At 44.6% G+C, this 17458-nt stretch overlaps 1 protein-coding gene across 3 annotated transcripts in view; it reads right to left on the bottom strand.

The window, feature by feature from the left end:
- Positions 1-17458, bottom strand: part of LRPPRC (leucine rich pentatricopeptide repeat containing) — a 215170-nt gene that overhangs the window by 145586 nt on the left and 52126 nt on the right. For all 3 annotated transcript variants that reach the window (XM_053311868.1, XM_053311876.1, XM_053311886.1), the window contains one exon: positions 13600-13669. In XM_053311868.1, coding sequence (XP_053167843.1) covers positions 13600-13669 — 70 coding nt within the window. The remainder of the gene's footprint in view (positions 1-13599; positions 13670-17458) is intronic.

A 17458-nucleotide genomic window follows, 5' to 3' on the forward strand; every position in this document is an offset into this window, starting at 1 on the left:
TGTTCTTCTCTTCTGTCCCTTCTCTGCCAGACATTCTACTTTCACTTCTATAGCTACAACATGACTCTGCCTCTCGGCATCCTTCTCTCTGGCAACTGCTTTCAATCCCTGTAACACAATTAGTCTCAAACACCTGTTTTTAGCATTGTGCTCTGTACCAAATAAGCTTTATTTCTTGCTTTTCACAAAGTTCCGGTGCCATATGCCCCTCTGGCATACACTGAACTGACCCTGTTGTGTGCATCTGATCCAGAAACGTTATTCACACTTGCAGATTTAATCCTAGTAATGCTGAGTTTACTCTCCAAGGCACATAGTTGTGATGCTGGGATGAACGGGCTCCCCCTAGGAACTGAGTAATTCCCCTTAGATTCAAAATACAAGTGTCCTGTGCAAGTTAGGGTCCTGAGCCACGAACACGCAAACAAGGGCGCACATGTGTACAGAACAAGGGACCAAATAAGCATGGCAACATAGACACAGAAGTAAAATAATCTTATATGAAGTTCTGTTATACTGTCCTAGTATACACCACTCTGCACTTGCAATGCATCTCAACTGGTATTCTGTTGCCCATTCACATGGTTTTGGAGAGATCCTTTTGGAGCTCCTCGCAGTTTGCTTGAAATAATCACTATCCTGAATAATTTGATATTTTCTGCAAATCTGACTACCTCTGTTTACTCCATATTACAAATTATTTATGAATTTAAATAGCATCAGCCAAAGATTCTTTGGAGACTTCCCATATTTACCAACCTACATTGTAAAACAATATACCTATCAGCTGCAGCCCTTCAGCTTATACTTTTCCCAGGTGACTTTTGCAGCTTGAAAGTGCTGCTTCACAGTCAACTGCATTGTAAAGCTATATCACAGAGCACATCTCTTCAAATTTCCTATTGCCTCAGTGTGGCACATGAGATTTCCAGCAGATAATTCAATGGTCCAAAAGCAATATGGCAAATGTTAGATTTCTGTACTTAATGTAACGAACACCAGCTATCAATCCAGAAGTTAATCTTCTATCCAAACACTACTAAGATAAATACATACTGGATTTTACACCTCACTAAATTCTCATGAAACAATGTTAATAGTTCTGCCTGTATGCTGTATAGATAAGAACATTTCTAAAGGATCCTTAGAGCTTTGAAGCGCATTTATTTAAGCTTATTGTGCCTCTGGCAGACTAACTTGAAAGTGAGCCAAGCACAGGTCCACAGAGACAACAAAATGCAGCTTCTAAGCATGGATGACTTTTCCAGAGCAAGTTCCACTCTGAACTGACAAGCAACTGATCCAACACATCAGTTCAGAGTGACGTCAAAAACATTCACAGCAGAATATTCTCAGAGGGCAGCTCTTCCACAGCAGTACTACTCACAGAACCAAACAATGCGCTTCCTGAAGATATCCTATAGGTTACAATGCCCTCTTGGTTCTTTGGATCGAAACATTCAAACCGGAGTTCTAGATTGCACAATATTCAAAGCGGTGCATTTTCAATTATCTCTTACTGAGCTAACCTGGGCAAAGTGTGGGCCTATTTGGTGCTACTCTGGTGCATCAATGGGCATACTATGCGGCACCTCTGCTTGCATTTCACCACTTTTTCATCTTTCTCTGAAACCCGACAGATGAACAGCGAACTACCCTGTGGTATAGCAGTCACCTGAAAAATCTTGTCCGGCAGAAGAAAGATTTTACTTCTCATCAAGTCCACATTTGTGGTAGAGTGGTCTATATAAGCAAGTTCTCCTTCTTTCCCTCCATCCACCTCTTGAATGAGACACTATCAGATACCAGGTGCTGCCGTTAAAAACTGAGCCCTACTGGTTCAGATTTAAAGTCCGGCTAGTCTACTACATAAAGTCATGGTCAACCAGTCTTAGGTATGTTTGTTTTCCTTATCACCCTTGGACACCCATCCAATCATTCCTCCCTTCTTACCCTCTTCTTCACTCCTTTCTTTAATGCCTCCCAATATTCTTGCCTTCCTCCCATCATCTAACACCTCATCCTACAAGCCGTCACTCTCTCCATGTGCTCACATCACAGCTCAGACTCAACCCCACCAGCCCCATCACTCAACTGTTGTGGTGGCTGCACGTAAGCCATCAAGCAATAAGCACTGCCCCACTTTTCTTTCCCCGGCAAGCTTTTTCTTCCCCTTCTCAGTACCTCAACTTTGAGCCATTATTCTAGTGATTCTTATTCTGTTATACACCAGGAGTATAATTCCCATCCACCTGAGGAATCTTACACGAGAAAGAGAAGAAACCACGGAGAAGGCTCCAAAATATCATGCTACAGCAGTGTAGAAACTCCTTGTGCTCTGCTACTTGTACAGATACAAATATTACTTTCCTCTGGCACACAGACACACTATGACATATAATGATGTATTCCTGTCCCCATGTTAACACCTTGCTAGTCATTTTGGCAAAAAGAGTTAGAAGGGCTCATTACCGTATTTTGCACATCTGCAAACCAGATTTGTTATGTTGGCGGTTAAAAATGGACTGGTTCAGCAATGCAAACATTTGGATTGAACCATGCATCAAGTCTGCTGAATGCACATGGCTAAGCACTCATCCAGAACAGTCTGGACTGGTTGGCAAAAGTTCACTGCACTAAAAACAAAAGAGGTGAGCAATATAAGAGCCTGGATGTAATTGGAGAGCCAGCGTGGTGTAGTGGTTAGAGTGCTGGACTAGAACCGGGGAGACCCAAGTTCAGAAGAAATAATAATAATATTTACATGCTGCATTTCTAAGTTTTTGAAGTGGTTATTTTTATTTATTTGTGTACTACATTTATTTAGTTAACACAGCAAATAAATAAATAAATTATACGGAGGATTTTTTTCACTAGTGTGGGTGTCTCTCACATATGCATTATATGTGGGCTGCCTATGAAAACTTCCAGTTGGTTCAAAATACGCTGGCAAGGTAATTAACTTGGGCTAATACCATCTTGCCACCAGTATTTAAAGATATGAACTGGCTATCATCTTGTTTGGGGGGGGCAGTACCAAGGGCTTTTGACTGCAGAGACAAGAGTTTGGGGCACTGTTCCCTCTAAGGCATACGCACACTAATGGAGCAAGACGCTGTCAGTTCAAATCCCTGCTGGTATGCTTCCCATATTGGGCAGCAGCGATATAGGAAGGTGCTGAAAGGCATTGTCTCATACTACATGGGAGGAGGCAATGGTAAACCCTTCCTGTATTCTACCAAGAAAACCACATGGCTCTGTGGTCACCAGGAGTCAACACCAGCTCGTCAGCACAATCTTTCCTTTCTTACAGCAACTTCAGCCACATTTTGGCTGAGTCTCCCAATGTGGCTGCATCTGGCTCCTTGTGGTGTGGAGATCTGGGCTACGCCCAGTATGGTCTGGGCCATCCCGGTTGGGGAAGCAAGCTCTGTGTACTCCACAGAGGCCCCTGGCCTGGTCTGAAGAGAGTGCACTGGTGTGGTCTGTGGACAGCACTGAGGGCACTTGTTCCCGCATGCTCCATCTGCCGAGGGCGGGCCACGTTTACACTTGCAAGCTGTTTGGGTGAGGTCCCTTTTCTTTGCGCAGTCTCTGCTGCACTCTGCAAAAACTGTCCGATCCTGCTCCTCCGATAAGAAGGCTGTAAAGGAAGAGATAAAGAGCAAGGAAAGAGGACCCCCACCCACCCACCCACAACAACACACACACGCCCTGGAAAATAGAGCAGGAAAGTACAGGAGCAGGCAAGGACTAAAAGAAGGAGAGAGAACAACCAGGAGAAAGGAAATCTAAGGCTAAAGAGAGAACCATCAATGAAAAAAGCTGGAGCTTTTCCAAGGTCCTGTGCGAGGGACAGGAACTAGAAGGAGCTTGGCACCTTGGGATGGATTCTGATTTCCATAGAGCCCTATCTAATAGGAGCAAGTGGGCAAGACAACCCATAGTAAAGGGTTGGCCAGAAGGTAGGGAGGGAGAAAGTAGCAGTAGAGAGACAGATATTTATAGGAAGGAGAAAGCAACACCCTTCCATTCTCATTCTTCGAGTTTTTCCTGGAAGAAACGAGGGTTGTTTCCCTCCCTCACGAGCAGGGGCTCTTACTGGAAATGCAGAAGGGTACTCATGCTAGTGAGCAGGTGGCAATCCCTAGCTAATGTAAGGAATTTTGGCTGGTTCATATCTTGTGTTGGAGATGGAACTATCCAGAACAATTTTTGGACAAAGATGAACAATTTTTTCTGTCTGTTGCTGGTCACAGATCATAATAAAGAACTAAACTGAAGTTCAACCTTTACCAATTTCCATCTATGTGACTGGATCTTGCACTTGCAAAATACCTGTCCATATAACCTATAAACCAACCAGCAGACTAATACACGTATTGCTCAGTTTTTAGGGGTGGGGTGGGAGAGACAAAGTAGATCTGCACCAAAAGACAAGGTTCTCTGAAAATCCCTCCTAACATAAAGATGCTAATACCAGTATTTTCTTTCAAAAGCAAACTGAGCTTATAGCTTCGGCAGCACATTGGTAGTGCCACCAAGAGCTGGAATACACTCTGAACTACCAGAGGTGAAGAGTTATGCAAACATCTAGGACACCGGAAGCTTTCAGATGTGCATGGTTAGCTGTACTTGTCACTTCTCCAATGTTTATCCTTTTGAGTGGTGACGTTTTGCATTTACAAAACATCTCTCAACACTCTTCAAGATTATTCCTGGTACAGGGAAGTGTCTTTAGCAACAAATGTAATTTTTTAAACACATATACACACAAGGTTTGACCTTCACAATATTTCTAAGACCTTCTAGGTTAACTTTAGTTTGCAGTATGATCCCGGAGCATTGGTTCACTTACTGTGAAGGCTTCTTCTTGCTGCTGCCTCCAAGGACATCTCCTGAGTGGGTTATGCTCTCCCACGTGGCTGAAAGGGAGGACTATGCTAATTAAGAACTGATTCCCTTTAAGAGCCGGATGAGCATGGACCCACCCAGTTCTTTTAGACCAAGAGGTGAAGAATTCCTCGAAGAAAAACAGCCATTAACAACTTCCAACAACAAGGCATAAGAAAGAAAGAAAATGGTCAAAAACCAGAACCCTGTGGCTCCAAAGCCATCTGGGGCCCGGACATGTCAATCCTAGCAGAACCATGACTCAGGAAAAGGCCAGGTGAACTCAAGGAGTAGGCGTGGGTGCCGAAAGGTGGGTCAAGATGTCCTTGGATGCAGCAGCAAGAAGCCTTCACAGTAAGTGAACCAATGCTCCGATCTTTGCTGTTGCCTCCAAGGACATCTCCTGAGTGGGGACATACCACAGCCCACCATAGGGGAGAGCACCCCTGCCTACTCTGAAGGAAGCACCTGTTAGAGAACCTGCCTCCCAAAGGAGGCAAAAGAATCCAATTTATAATGCCTGGTGAATGTAGAGGGGTTTTTCCAGGTGGCCACTCTACAGATATCTTGAACTGGAGTGTTAGTAGAGAAGGTGGCCGCCGTGGCTGCCAACCTTGTGGAGTGAGCGAACATCCTGGTGGGTGCTCTAAAGTCCTGAGTTTCATATGCTAGGGCTATACAGGCTTTTAACCATCTAGCTATGGTAGAGGATGACACTGTTTGGCCCATGGACCGGGGCAAAACCGAAACAAATAGCAACTCTGTGGTCCGAATATGTATGGTGCACTTTATATATTTCTTCAGGCATCTCCAGACATCCAATTTATGCCATGCTCTCTCTGTCGGATGTAACGGCTTTGGGCAGAAGGATGGCAACATGACATCCTGTGATACATGAAAGGCGGACGCCACCTTTGGGCAGAAAAAGGGGTCAGGAATTAGCCTCACATAGTCTTTGGGGAAAATGCACACGTTTTTATGAATGGATACTGCCCGGAACTCTGACACTATACATGCTGAGGTGACAGCTATTAGAAAAGCGAGCTTTAGCGATAGGAGACGTAATGGAATGTATTGGAGAGGTTCGAAAGGCGGCCCTTGAAGAGCCTTAAGGACTATATGGAGGTTCCAGATGGGGAAGCGATGAACCACGGGGGGGCGGGGGTAGAGTTACCCCCTTGAGGAAACACTGTAAGTGGGGATGTCTTCGCATGGAGCACCTAGACACCCCTGAGATGAGTCCCACCAGCGAGGCAGCTTGTCTTTTCAAGGTGTTCACTAACAGCCCCTGGTCCAGCCCGTCTTGGAGGAATTGGAGCAGGTGCTTCATGTTGGCTGAACCTCTGGGAATAGAATGCTTTGCCGACCACCTCAAGAAGACCCTCCAAGTATACTGGTAGATTCTATTTGTGGAAGAGCCATATTGACTCAGGATGTGTCGCTCAGTTTCCAGGAGGCTAGTCTTAACCAGCCTGGATCTGGATGACACACCGGGCCCTGGTGCAGAAGATCATTTGTGATTGGCAGCATCAGGTGTTCTGCTGTGGCGAGGTTAATGAGCTCCGAGAACCATGGTCTTCGTGGCCAGAATGGCGCCACTAGGATAACTTGCGCTTTGAGGAGTTTTATCCTTCGAAGGACCCGGGTGAAGAGAGTAGTTGGCAGGAAAGCCTACAGGAGAACTTCCAGCCAGGGCACTGACAGTGTATCCACTGCTTCCGCCTATGCACAGGGGAACCTGGTGAAGAAGCAGTGTATCTTTGCATTGGCTGGTGTAGCGAAGAGGTCCACTGACAGTCAGCCAAAGTGCACTGTGATGAGGCGGAAAACAGAGGGGTTCAGTTCCCATTCTCCTGGTAGAATGTCCTTCCTGCTGAGCCAGTCTGCCACTGTGTTCAAGTCTCCCTGCACGTGGTGAGCTGTCAGGGACGCTACATGTTTCTCGGCCCACAAGAACAGGAGTATTGCTTCCGCCTGCAGAAATCTAGATCTGGTCCCTCCCTGGCAATTCACATGCCCTTTCGCTGTAGTGTTGTCTGTCCAGATTAAAACGTGTTGATTGAGAATGATGTGCTGGAACGCTTGGAGAGCTAATTGGATCACTCTGAGCTCCAGCCAGTTTATGCTGTGCTGGTGTTCGTCTGGGGATTATCGACCCTGAGCTGACTCATGGAGACAGTGGGCCCCCAAGCTGTATTTGCTGGTATCTGTGGTGATGATAATTCATGGAGGATCTAGAAACATTTCCCCCACCTGGAGATGCAGAAGCGTTGTCTACCAGCACAGGCAGAGAAGTACCTGAGGGTGGAAGGGTGATCTTTTTTTGTTGGACTTGATGGAGATTTCTGCATGGAACGGTAGGAGAAACCACTGCAAGGTTCTTAAGTAGAAGCGCGCCCATTGCATTGATTCCAAGGTAGCCACTATCAGACCCAGGAGCCTGGATAGAGAGATGAGCAGAAGGGTCTTCTGTAGTAGAGCTTGTCTTATTTAGATAGAGAGCCAGCATGGTGTAGTGGTTAGAGTGCTGGACTAGGACCGGGGAGACCCGAGTTCAAATCCCCATTCAGTCACGATACTAGCTGGGTGACTCTGGGCCAGTCACTTCTCTCTCAGCCTAACCTACTTCACAGGGTTGTTGTGAAAAAAGTATGTACTACACTGCTCTGGGCTCCTTGGAGAAAAAGTGGGATATAAATGTAAAAATAAAATAAAATAAAATAAAATAAATAAATAAATTTCCTTCTCCAGTGTGCACCTGCATTCCGAAGGAATAAAAAGTTTGTTCTGTGTCTATTAGAACACCCAGGTGTGTAAGCTGATGAGATGAGGGAAAGCTGACTCTTTTCTCGATTTACTAGGAAACCATGTTCCCTGAGCACCTGGAGGGTAGAATGCAGATCTTTGTGGGCTACGTGGAGTGGGGGCGATCTTATTAAAAGATCATCTAAATACCCACATATCTGGATGCCCAAGAGGTGGAGGTGTGCTGTTACTGGGGATAATACTTTTGTAAAGATCCGAGGTGCTGAGGAGAGGCCGAAAGGAAGCACCTTGTATTGGTAATGAGCTCCTACATAGCAAAAGCGTAGTAGGTGGCGGCTGTCTTGATGTATTGGGACATGCAAGTAGGCCTCTTTTAAGTCTATTGATGTGAGAAAATCGTGATGTTGGAGGGCTTCTACTATTGACCTGAGAGACTCCATGTGAAACTTCCTTTTCTATATGTGTTGGTTGAGGACTTTCAAGTCCAACACTGCCCGCAGACAGCCATCCTTCTTGGGCACCATGAAAATGATGGAGTAGATGCCCTTGCCTCTTTGATCTGCTGGTATATGCTCTATGGCTCCTATGGAAAGCAGGTGTTGAATCGCTTCCATAAGACCCTTGTGTTTCAGAGGAAGGCGTGAGTTCAGTGTGGGGAGAAAATGCTGGGGTGGGGTGGATTCTAGCTCTATGGAGTAACCCGCCCTGATTGTGGCGAGGACCCAGGCATTGGTGGTGGTGAGCTCCCAGGTGTGCAGGTGACTCAAGAGGTGACCACCTAGGAGCGACGACCCCGAGTCAGGATTGCTGTTTGGGATGTTTTACCTGGGTGTTGAATGCTGCCCTGTTGCCAAAACCTTGTCTGTACGGCCTGGATTTATTTCAGGAAGCGTGCTGAGATCTAAAACCTCAGTCTGTGCCCCCAAAGGAAGTGTGAAGGAGCGAAATGGCTGAAACAGCCATTTCCCCTGGTTTCACTCTTGTTTCCGAACCGAAGAGGGCATGGTTTTGCGTTTATCTTTTGGCTCAACTAGAATGTCTTTTAACGCTTCATCGGCAAATAATTTCTCCCCATCTAATGGGACTGCTGAGAGATTGGACTCTGAGCTAGCATAAACTTGCCAATACTTCAACCAAAGGTTATATTGGCCCACCACAGATGCTACTGCTGCCAGGGAGAAGAAACGGAAGGCATCTAGAGTAGAGTCTGCAATAAACACTTGTGCCTTGTGCAATTTTATGAGTTGTTGCCTCAGTCTAGCCGGGTCAGAGGTGGGCTCCTGTATTAAATCATCTAGCCAAATGAGGGAGGCCCTGGCTCCCATAGAGCTGTCTAAGCTCTCATGGCCAGTGCAGTTGACTCATGTGAACGTTTCATAGCTCCTTCTAGACGTTTGCCTGTGGAGTCCTTCAGTGCTGATTCCCCATCCCTGTATAGGATGAATCCTGACAACATAGCCACAACAGGCACATCGTATTAAATATCTATTAAATATTATATATTAAATATCTCTCCCCCCACTTGATGAAAGGCATATTATTTGTTAATTACAGTAGAGGCCTTTCTATTCGTGACGAGCAGTTTCCATTCATTCCTGGCTGTTTCCACAAACGTGTGTGGTAGTGGAAGCACCAAGCTGTTTGTTTTTGGTTTAGGAAAAACTAGTGAACTTTTACTTTGTATCTGGGCCTCAGTAGGTCTAGCAGGTTGGGGCCCCAAGGTATGTATAGCCTTATTCATCAGTGAGCGATGTCCAGTGATTGAAAGAGTCTATGTGGGGCATTTGAACCTCCCGGTTCTTGACCATCTGACCATTTGCCCTCCACCTTATCAGGTTGGTCAGGGTCTAAATCCCCAGGGGGATTCCCTTCTTGGTCCTCTGAGGTCTCCTCTGCAGGATGACTTCCACATCCAAGGGGAAGATGGGTCCCAGCAGGGGTCGATGGCCTAGTGGTAGGATCTTGTGGACTCCCACTGGGAGGGGGTGCTTGGGTCCTGGGAGTGGGTCACCTGGGATCTGGTGAGTCAGAGCCTGAGAGTTCGGATGAATGAACACGCTTTTCCCTCTGTTTAGAATTTTTAGGCATTGAGACCTCTGAGACAGAAAGGGATGACTAATAGAAGACAACAGATTATTTCTGGTCCATTTACGCTCTTTGGACTTTAATTGGTCATACCTTTCAAAAGAATTTTTTGGTAAGTCTTGAAACCATGATCTCCACACAGGTGGCATATCTGTGGGCACTTGGGACAGGATCTGACCTGGCAGAGTGGGTTGAGAGCTTGCTAACCCCCCCAGGGTCTGACAAGGTAGAAAGCGAAGAGGGCGTAGAGGGAGGTCCAGCCAGGACTGAGATCACCAGTTGGCTGCCTGTTCCGGCCGTGGCGCTTCTCGTCACCACTGTCCTTGTGGTGGAAGAGGCTTTCCCCCCTGTAACTGGGTCGACTTTGCAACCCCTGGTGCTGCTGCCGCCGCCCAATATTCCCCCGTCCAGCTTTCCTCTTTGCAGATGCCTGGCATGCTGCTCATGCAAGCCATGGTGGGCAGCAAGGCGGCTGGGCAGGTTGGGGTCACTGAGCACTCTGCATGGCTCTGGATAGAGGGCAGAGGCTGTTGTGCCACAGGTTCCTTGGCCCCACCAGCTCTGACTGTAGGCACAGCAGGGAGTGGAAGCGAGGCTGAGGCCTGGTTCATTCCTGCTCTCTCCGTGAGGCACTCCTTGCCCGGCAGTCCCAGCTATCAGCCTGTAGCTGGGAGCAAACAAAGTTGTTGGGTGTTTTCATGGCGCCCAACAACTTTTTCACGCAACTTCATGGCATGAAAAGTAAAGCGGAGGAGAGGGAGCTGGAAAACATAAGTAGCTAAACAAAGGGTTTTTTTAAAAAAAAAGTAGACTGGGAGAGATAGCATTTAAGGTGGAACGAGGGAACTGGAGACAGAGAGAAACGGATATAATGGAGTGAAAGAGCGAGACAATGCCAAACACAGGACTAAAAGAACTGGGTGGGTCCATGCTCATCTGGCTCTTAAAGGGAATCCATTCTTAATTAGCATAGTCCTGCCTTTGAGCCACATAGGAGAGCATAACCTACTCAGGAGATGTCCTTGGAGGCAGCAGCAGAGAATATGCATGTTTACTCATAAGTAATTCACTCTATGTTCAATGGGGCTTACTCTCACAGAAAAATATACATAGGATTACAACCTTGCTGTGACACTGTGACACTATATGCCAGTTTTCCCATCCTGTGGTACTCCAGATGTTGCTGAACTGCAACTCCCATAATCCCCAGCCACAATCGTAGCTGGGGATGAAGGGAGTTGTAATCCAGCAACATCTGGAGGACCACAAGTTGGGAACCACTGCTATATGCCAAGAATGAACAAACGAACGAATGAATGAATGAATAACATTTGTCAAGAAAACAGCGAGCAGCATCCAGACGAAGTTACTTTATAGGACTACTCAGCAGTAATTTGGTCTAGATGCCGCCCAATGTTTTTAATTTCACTTGCTCTCCCCTCTGTCAGGAAGTAAAAGGTAGTTCAGGAAATACTGTAGTAAGACAACTTTGTCAGAATGCTCTTTTCCTTTTCTTTCCAAATACAGATTCTTAACATAAGCCAAACAGGATCATATTAGGAAATAATGTGACTAACAAAGGAATAAGTATTAACTAGCTGACCCCACACAGAGCATCTGTGCAGTAGTGCCTGTGGCATTCCCCCTCCCTGCAGCTTGCTCGCATGCTCTCCCCCCTGCAGCGCTCTCGCTCGCTCCCCCCCCGAGCTCCCCATTAGGCAGGCCAGGGCCAGGCCATCCCGCCACCGCCTCCCACCGGCTGGTAGGGCTTTGCCAGCCATCTGCCCACCTTCTTGCCGGCGCCATTATTTCTTTCCACCACCGCCTCCTCTTCCTGGCTAGCAGGGCTTCGCCCGCCATCCACCCACCTCTTCTGGCCGGAGGGGCTTCGCCTGCCAGCCCTCCACCTCTGCATCCTGACTGCCACCATTATTTCTCTCTGCTTCAATGATGGAACTCTTGCATGCTCTAGAGCATCTGCACGTTAGTACTTGATTGCTCCAGAGATCTCCCCACCCTCACCTGAGCTGCACTCCTGCTCCGCTTCCATCCCCCTCACCCTTCTTGGTCGTGGCTGCAGCATTGCTGCCGCCTATTGGCCAAGCTGCAGCCCTCTATCCCCAGGGTCCTCCCCACCCTCACCTGAACCCTGCTCCTGCTCCTTCCTCCAGGAGAAACAGCAGTGGTTGACCAGGCCGTTCCTCACTGCTGCCACCACCATGGCCACTTGTTCCCCTCAGGCTGCTGACAGGCCCAGGCCCATCCCTTGCCTGACTGCCTCGCTCTGACAATGGCCTCGGTAGCCCCAAACAGCAGCAGTGGTTGCCTGGACCCTTCCTTGTTGCTAGTGCTGCCATGGCCACTCATTCCCCTCAGCCTGCTGACAGGCTTAGGCCTGTCCCTTGCCCTTCCTTCTGTCTCTCTTCCCCCTCCCTTCTTTTTCTCTTTCTCTCTCCTCCACTCTTTCTTCCCCTTCCCTTCATGTTTTTTCTCTCTACTCCCTCCGAGTCAACAGATTTTGTTCATCTTGTTTCCTCATCTAATTCACGTAACAGCAGCCTCCTTCTCCATGGTGCTTCTGCTCTCACAGGCTCCTTCTCCCTATCTACATATGGAATCCCCACTGCCCAATCAGGTGCTTCTTCTTGCAAACTCTGTCAGCCAATTGCCTCCTTTCTACCACGTCACCACGCATGGCCCATCTTGGAGAATTAATAATATAGATGAACACACTGGGGCCTGAAGGAAATACCTTCACCACCACTTATGCTTCTTCTCTATCTTAGATTCCAAGCAACTATCCCAAGAAGAAACAGTCTGAAAAGAGTCTTGTGGCACCTTAAAACTTAACCAATTGTGACATGCTAGTTCTGTATATATGTATAGGAAGAGTTTATTTTTATCTATCCATCTATCATCATCATCCTTGAAACAGTCTTTTCAAGGATAATTTAGAAAACCAGAGACTAATGATTTAGTTGCTACCAACTAGCATGGCTACCCTTCTAGACAGGATTCTGAAAGGAGTATCTTATACTTTACAAAAACAACTCTTTTATCTCTCTTAATTTTAGTGAATACACTGAAAGAATTACCACTATATATCAGAAAGAGTCTAATCGGTTTTTAAGTCCCTACTTCCTTTGCAAATTGTACTCAATATGTTTGAGAAAATGCAGACACAGAGAGAGATGTAGAAATGAGGTCACCATACTGGCAAACCACTATCATGAGATCCAAGTTTGCCAACTTTCTCCAAAGGTAGAATTTTCAGAAAGAGGGGTGAACACATCTAGTACAGGGTATAAGATGTATTCCTAATGCTATAATCAAAAGACTGCTTCCAAAGATAATATATTTTAACCCTCCCTGTACAGACAGACAGACAGACAGACAGACAGACCTAGCATATCAGTTTCTAGGCTAGGCATTTTCTTGGCATGCTGGTTTTCTGCATGAGTGTTTTGATATGGGGAAGAGGCATCCAAACATGCAATCTCCACCAGCATTCTGAAATGGTACAGTGCCAAAATAGATACATCACACAAGTCCGCTAATCATGTAAGACTCTGTTCTTCATCTATAAAATGGAATTCATCTTGACTTAACACACCTGTTATGAGGAGGAATTAAGTGAGGACTACAAAGCTGATGCATATTTATCATCATCTTGTATTGATTCACTTGCAGAAGTGGGTAATTTTGACCCAATTCCACATTTAAAGTGTTTCAAGTCACCAGGAGAAGAGAAAGTTGCTTTCTTAAAAAAGTAAAACAAACATGGACCATGGAGTAGAACCTTAGGATTGGGGAACAAAATCATTTGGAGGTAGGAAATCCCTCACAAACTCTTACCTCTTGAATCCAAGGATCAGGCTACTTCTCAATTGCATGAGATCGATAGGTGGCGTATTTTCTGAAGACACTGCAGAGTAAATGAAATACCTTAGAATGTGTTGACTTTCACTTCTTTAAAAGGAATTTGGAAGGGAGGTATACAAATCAAATTAATTAATTAATTAATTAAAATAATTAACTAATCAGTATCAAATGACAGTTGCTTAAAAGTAAATCCATTTCATAAAGTTATCTTTGCACATTAATGCACAACACTCAAATATATTAGGAGCAGTATTCTCTCTAGGGCGTGCACATGTACGCACGTGCTCACACTTTTTAAAATGTCCACTCAGTTAATTTTAGATCCCGCTCAGTTTGAATCAGGAAGGCCCTACTCTGAATGCAGATGCACACAACTGCCTTGATGCTGCTGCCCAGAACAAAACTCATTTTGCAGAGAGATGGAAAAAATGAGAGAACACACTGATCAGGTTATTGGTGGTGGTGTTTTAAAACCTACTGACCACTGTTCACAAACAAAAGAGAAGATGATACAAAACTCCCTAGAATTAAACAGCCTTGGGTTATAGTACTTCTTGGAATCTCTGTCAATGTTTTGGGAGTGCATCTATTTCACACCTACCTTCACCAAACTGTTATCAATTACTAAACTTAAGGCATCAATTGCTATTGAACTGAGGTGTGAGTCTCTACTGAATCTTTTCCTGTAAGGTCTCAATTTACCTAACACCTCCCACCCGCATACAAACACACACATACACCAGAGTTCTACCACCTCATCTTCCATAACACATGCAACTCCTCTGGAAAATCACAATTATCTATAGTTTCTAGCAGTTGTGTCCATGTCACTGATTCTTAAATGCATGCCCTCCAGCAACATTAGCTCAGCGATACTTCGGTGCAACTGAAATATGGAGTCCATGCAGTTAATATAGATGGACACATAATTTTCACACATCCTAGATTTACATAGATTTATACTATTTCTCTGTAACCATGTAAGAAGATGCCAGATGTGAAGAGGCCCCTAAGCTGATCTGATGTGAATCCTTGACCAAGGAAGTGATTTGATTTAAACTGGGCTGTATCCTACTTGTTTTTGATCTCCAAGTAAAACATTCCTCCAGTGGTATGTTATGTGACCTCTTGAATTTTATATATTTCTCATTTGTTTAAACATACATAAAAGTTTTTGTTCGTAAGGAAAAAAACTCAAGCATTGCACCATCTCTGTATGCTCAACTGCTGCTGACAGTCAGCAACCTGGTTTCCTTAGCAACAACGAAGTTAAGAAAAAATCAAAAGCCGATGACAATGAAGTGGAATGGAATGGTATGATAAAGGGGAAACAGCAACTCTTATGCATTCTGTCTTATGTGCCCAGACTTCTTAACATGTTTCATAGTTTTCATCTTGTCAGTAACAGAAATCTATGCATTATAGGAGATTGGAAGGAGAATCAATAGCCCTTGATAGTCAGCTTTAACAGGCTGTCTTCCCCTTCACCGACTGCACTATGAAAGCAAGCTTTAATTAAATCTTCTAATATTACACCCCTTTCTTTAAAGGAGTACTTCCAGGCATGCCAATTTATAGATTCAGCAGTTGAACCTACGCAGTAACATTTTAGAGGCTTTCAGGCTTGACTTGCATTCACTTTCACATAGTACTGAAGTAAACAGAAGTCTGTGTAAAATGCTCCTTCAGCTATAATGGCTTGATTTAAAAATAATAATAATTTCATAATACATTTAAGTTCAAATGCTATGGAACTATTGCATCATAGTTTATAATTAAGAGTGAAAATTCCATGGCTACTGAGCACTTTAAAACCAACACAGGGCACTTTAGCACTAATCCCACAACCTGCATGCTCAGCACCAGAATGAATAAACTCTGCTGTGTGTCACTCTCACTAGCTGAACAGATGGACGGTACTTTAATCACTGACTATCCAGATTATCTACCGGAGCGAAGGGTAGATTCAGTGCCCCTTTCAACAAGTAATCAAGAGTGGAAAGAGTCAAGATCATTGATCATTTGTTGGGCAAGTGTGCATACAGTGTTAAGAGCTCCATATGTACACTCTCAGGTACAGGGCTTTTTAGATCAGGATAGCCATGTACATTTTTTCCCCCTCTTGTTAATTTGCATAAGCAAATCATTTACAATTTTTGTAACAGTGCTTTGTTCTAAGAAAGTCATCCCAACATTTTGCCCAGTACATGTTATCAACTGGACAAATAATGGACAAGGCTAACAAAAAGGAATTCTATTGAATGGAAGTTAAGCAATGCTATAGAAAGAGCCATAAAAATGGGGGGGGGGGAGAGACAAGATACAAAGAAAAATCAATAAATGCTCTATCGTAACAAATTAATAAAATAAAATAAAATAAAATATTGAGTGTAATTTATATGCAAAGGAGACCAACAGTAGCATATAGCTGTTTGTGCTTCACTGATATTCTTTTAAAAACTTGTTAATACAGATTCTATGTTGTTTCCCTATAGCTTTAATCAGTCCCACTTCTTTGAAGTTCTCGTGTTCAAGTTTACAAGGTGAAAGATTGCTTTAACTGCTTATTGGTTTTAAAAATAAAAAAGCAGAAATGTATTTTATAAACTTAATAGAAAGTAGAAATGTGTACTATAAACTTTATTATGTCAAATATGACATAAGAATGTATCATTCAAATAAGATTTCACCTTCCCCTTACTACGCTTCGGGTACTGCAGATGCACCTGGCCCCAGAGTTCTGCAAGTTAAAGCAATCAGACATTTTTAAAGCATTAACAGCTATTTTTACAATCTTACTATTAGAAAATGTTATTTGGTCCTCTGTGACCTGACTGATCTACGGTCGGCTCATAGCCTCTACAGAATGGAACATAGGAAGCTGCCATATACTGAGTCAGACTGTAGGTCCATCTCGCTCAGTCTTGTCTACACAGACTGGCAGCGGCTTCTCCAAGGTTGCAGGCAGGAATCTCTCTCGGCCCTATCTTTGAGATGCCAGAGAAGGAACTTGGAGCCTAGATGCTCTTCCCAGAGTGGCTCCATCCCCTAAGGAGAATATCTTACAGCACTCACACTTCTAGTCTCCCTTTCGTATGCAACCAGGGCAGATCCTGCTTAGCTTAAGGGGACGAGTCATGCTTGCTACCACAAGACCAGCTCTCTTCCCGAATGGAACTCCCTAAAATAAAACTAAATGCTTATTTCTATTTTGTGCTTATTTTAATCATTTGATCTATAATTATAAAGATGCTTGTAGTTTCTAAACTACAAGTCATTCTAAATGCAGGCAACTGTTGAATATTTTTATTTATATTACAATGTGATACTTCAGAACAAAACCAAGTTTGCTGCTATTAAAACTATAATAACTTTATTTGTTGGCCACCCCATAACAATTGTTCTCTAAGCTATCCTCAAAAGAGCACAATTAATATACTGATTAGTACATTCCTATCAGTATTAGTATCACCAATAAGAACATTATATGTAATGCTTTTATTATTTGGTTTCAAATTTGTGATGTCTGTAATAAGATATTTCTGTCAAAGGTAGAATTATTTACTATGGCCAGGTTCTGATGTAGCATGGATCTGCGGGACCAATGGCCCCGCAGTTCCATGCCCCTCTCCCTGCTCTCCCGGCCGGATTCAGATGTTGTGGAGAAGGGCCTCTCTGCAGTCAGCCAAACTGCAGAGAGGTGGGGGAGCTTGCTGTGTGGGCTTCCCTCTTGACTGAAGGACAGCCCGCACAGCCAATCGAGATGGAATGAGGAAGGAGCTTCCTCCCTCAACCCAAGTCCCATCAGGCCCAAACTGCGTTGCCACCATAG

The sequence above is a fragment of the Hemicordylus capensis genome, chromosome 1 (assembly GCF_027244095.1).
Source record: "Hemicordylus capensis ecotype Gifberg chromosome 1, rHemCap1.1.pri, whole genome shotgun sequence".
Taxonomy (NCBI): domain Eukaryota; kingdom Metazoa; phylum Chordata; class Lepidosauria; order Squamata; family Cordylidae; genus Hemicordylus; species Hemicordylus capensis.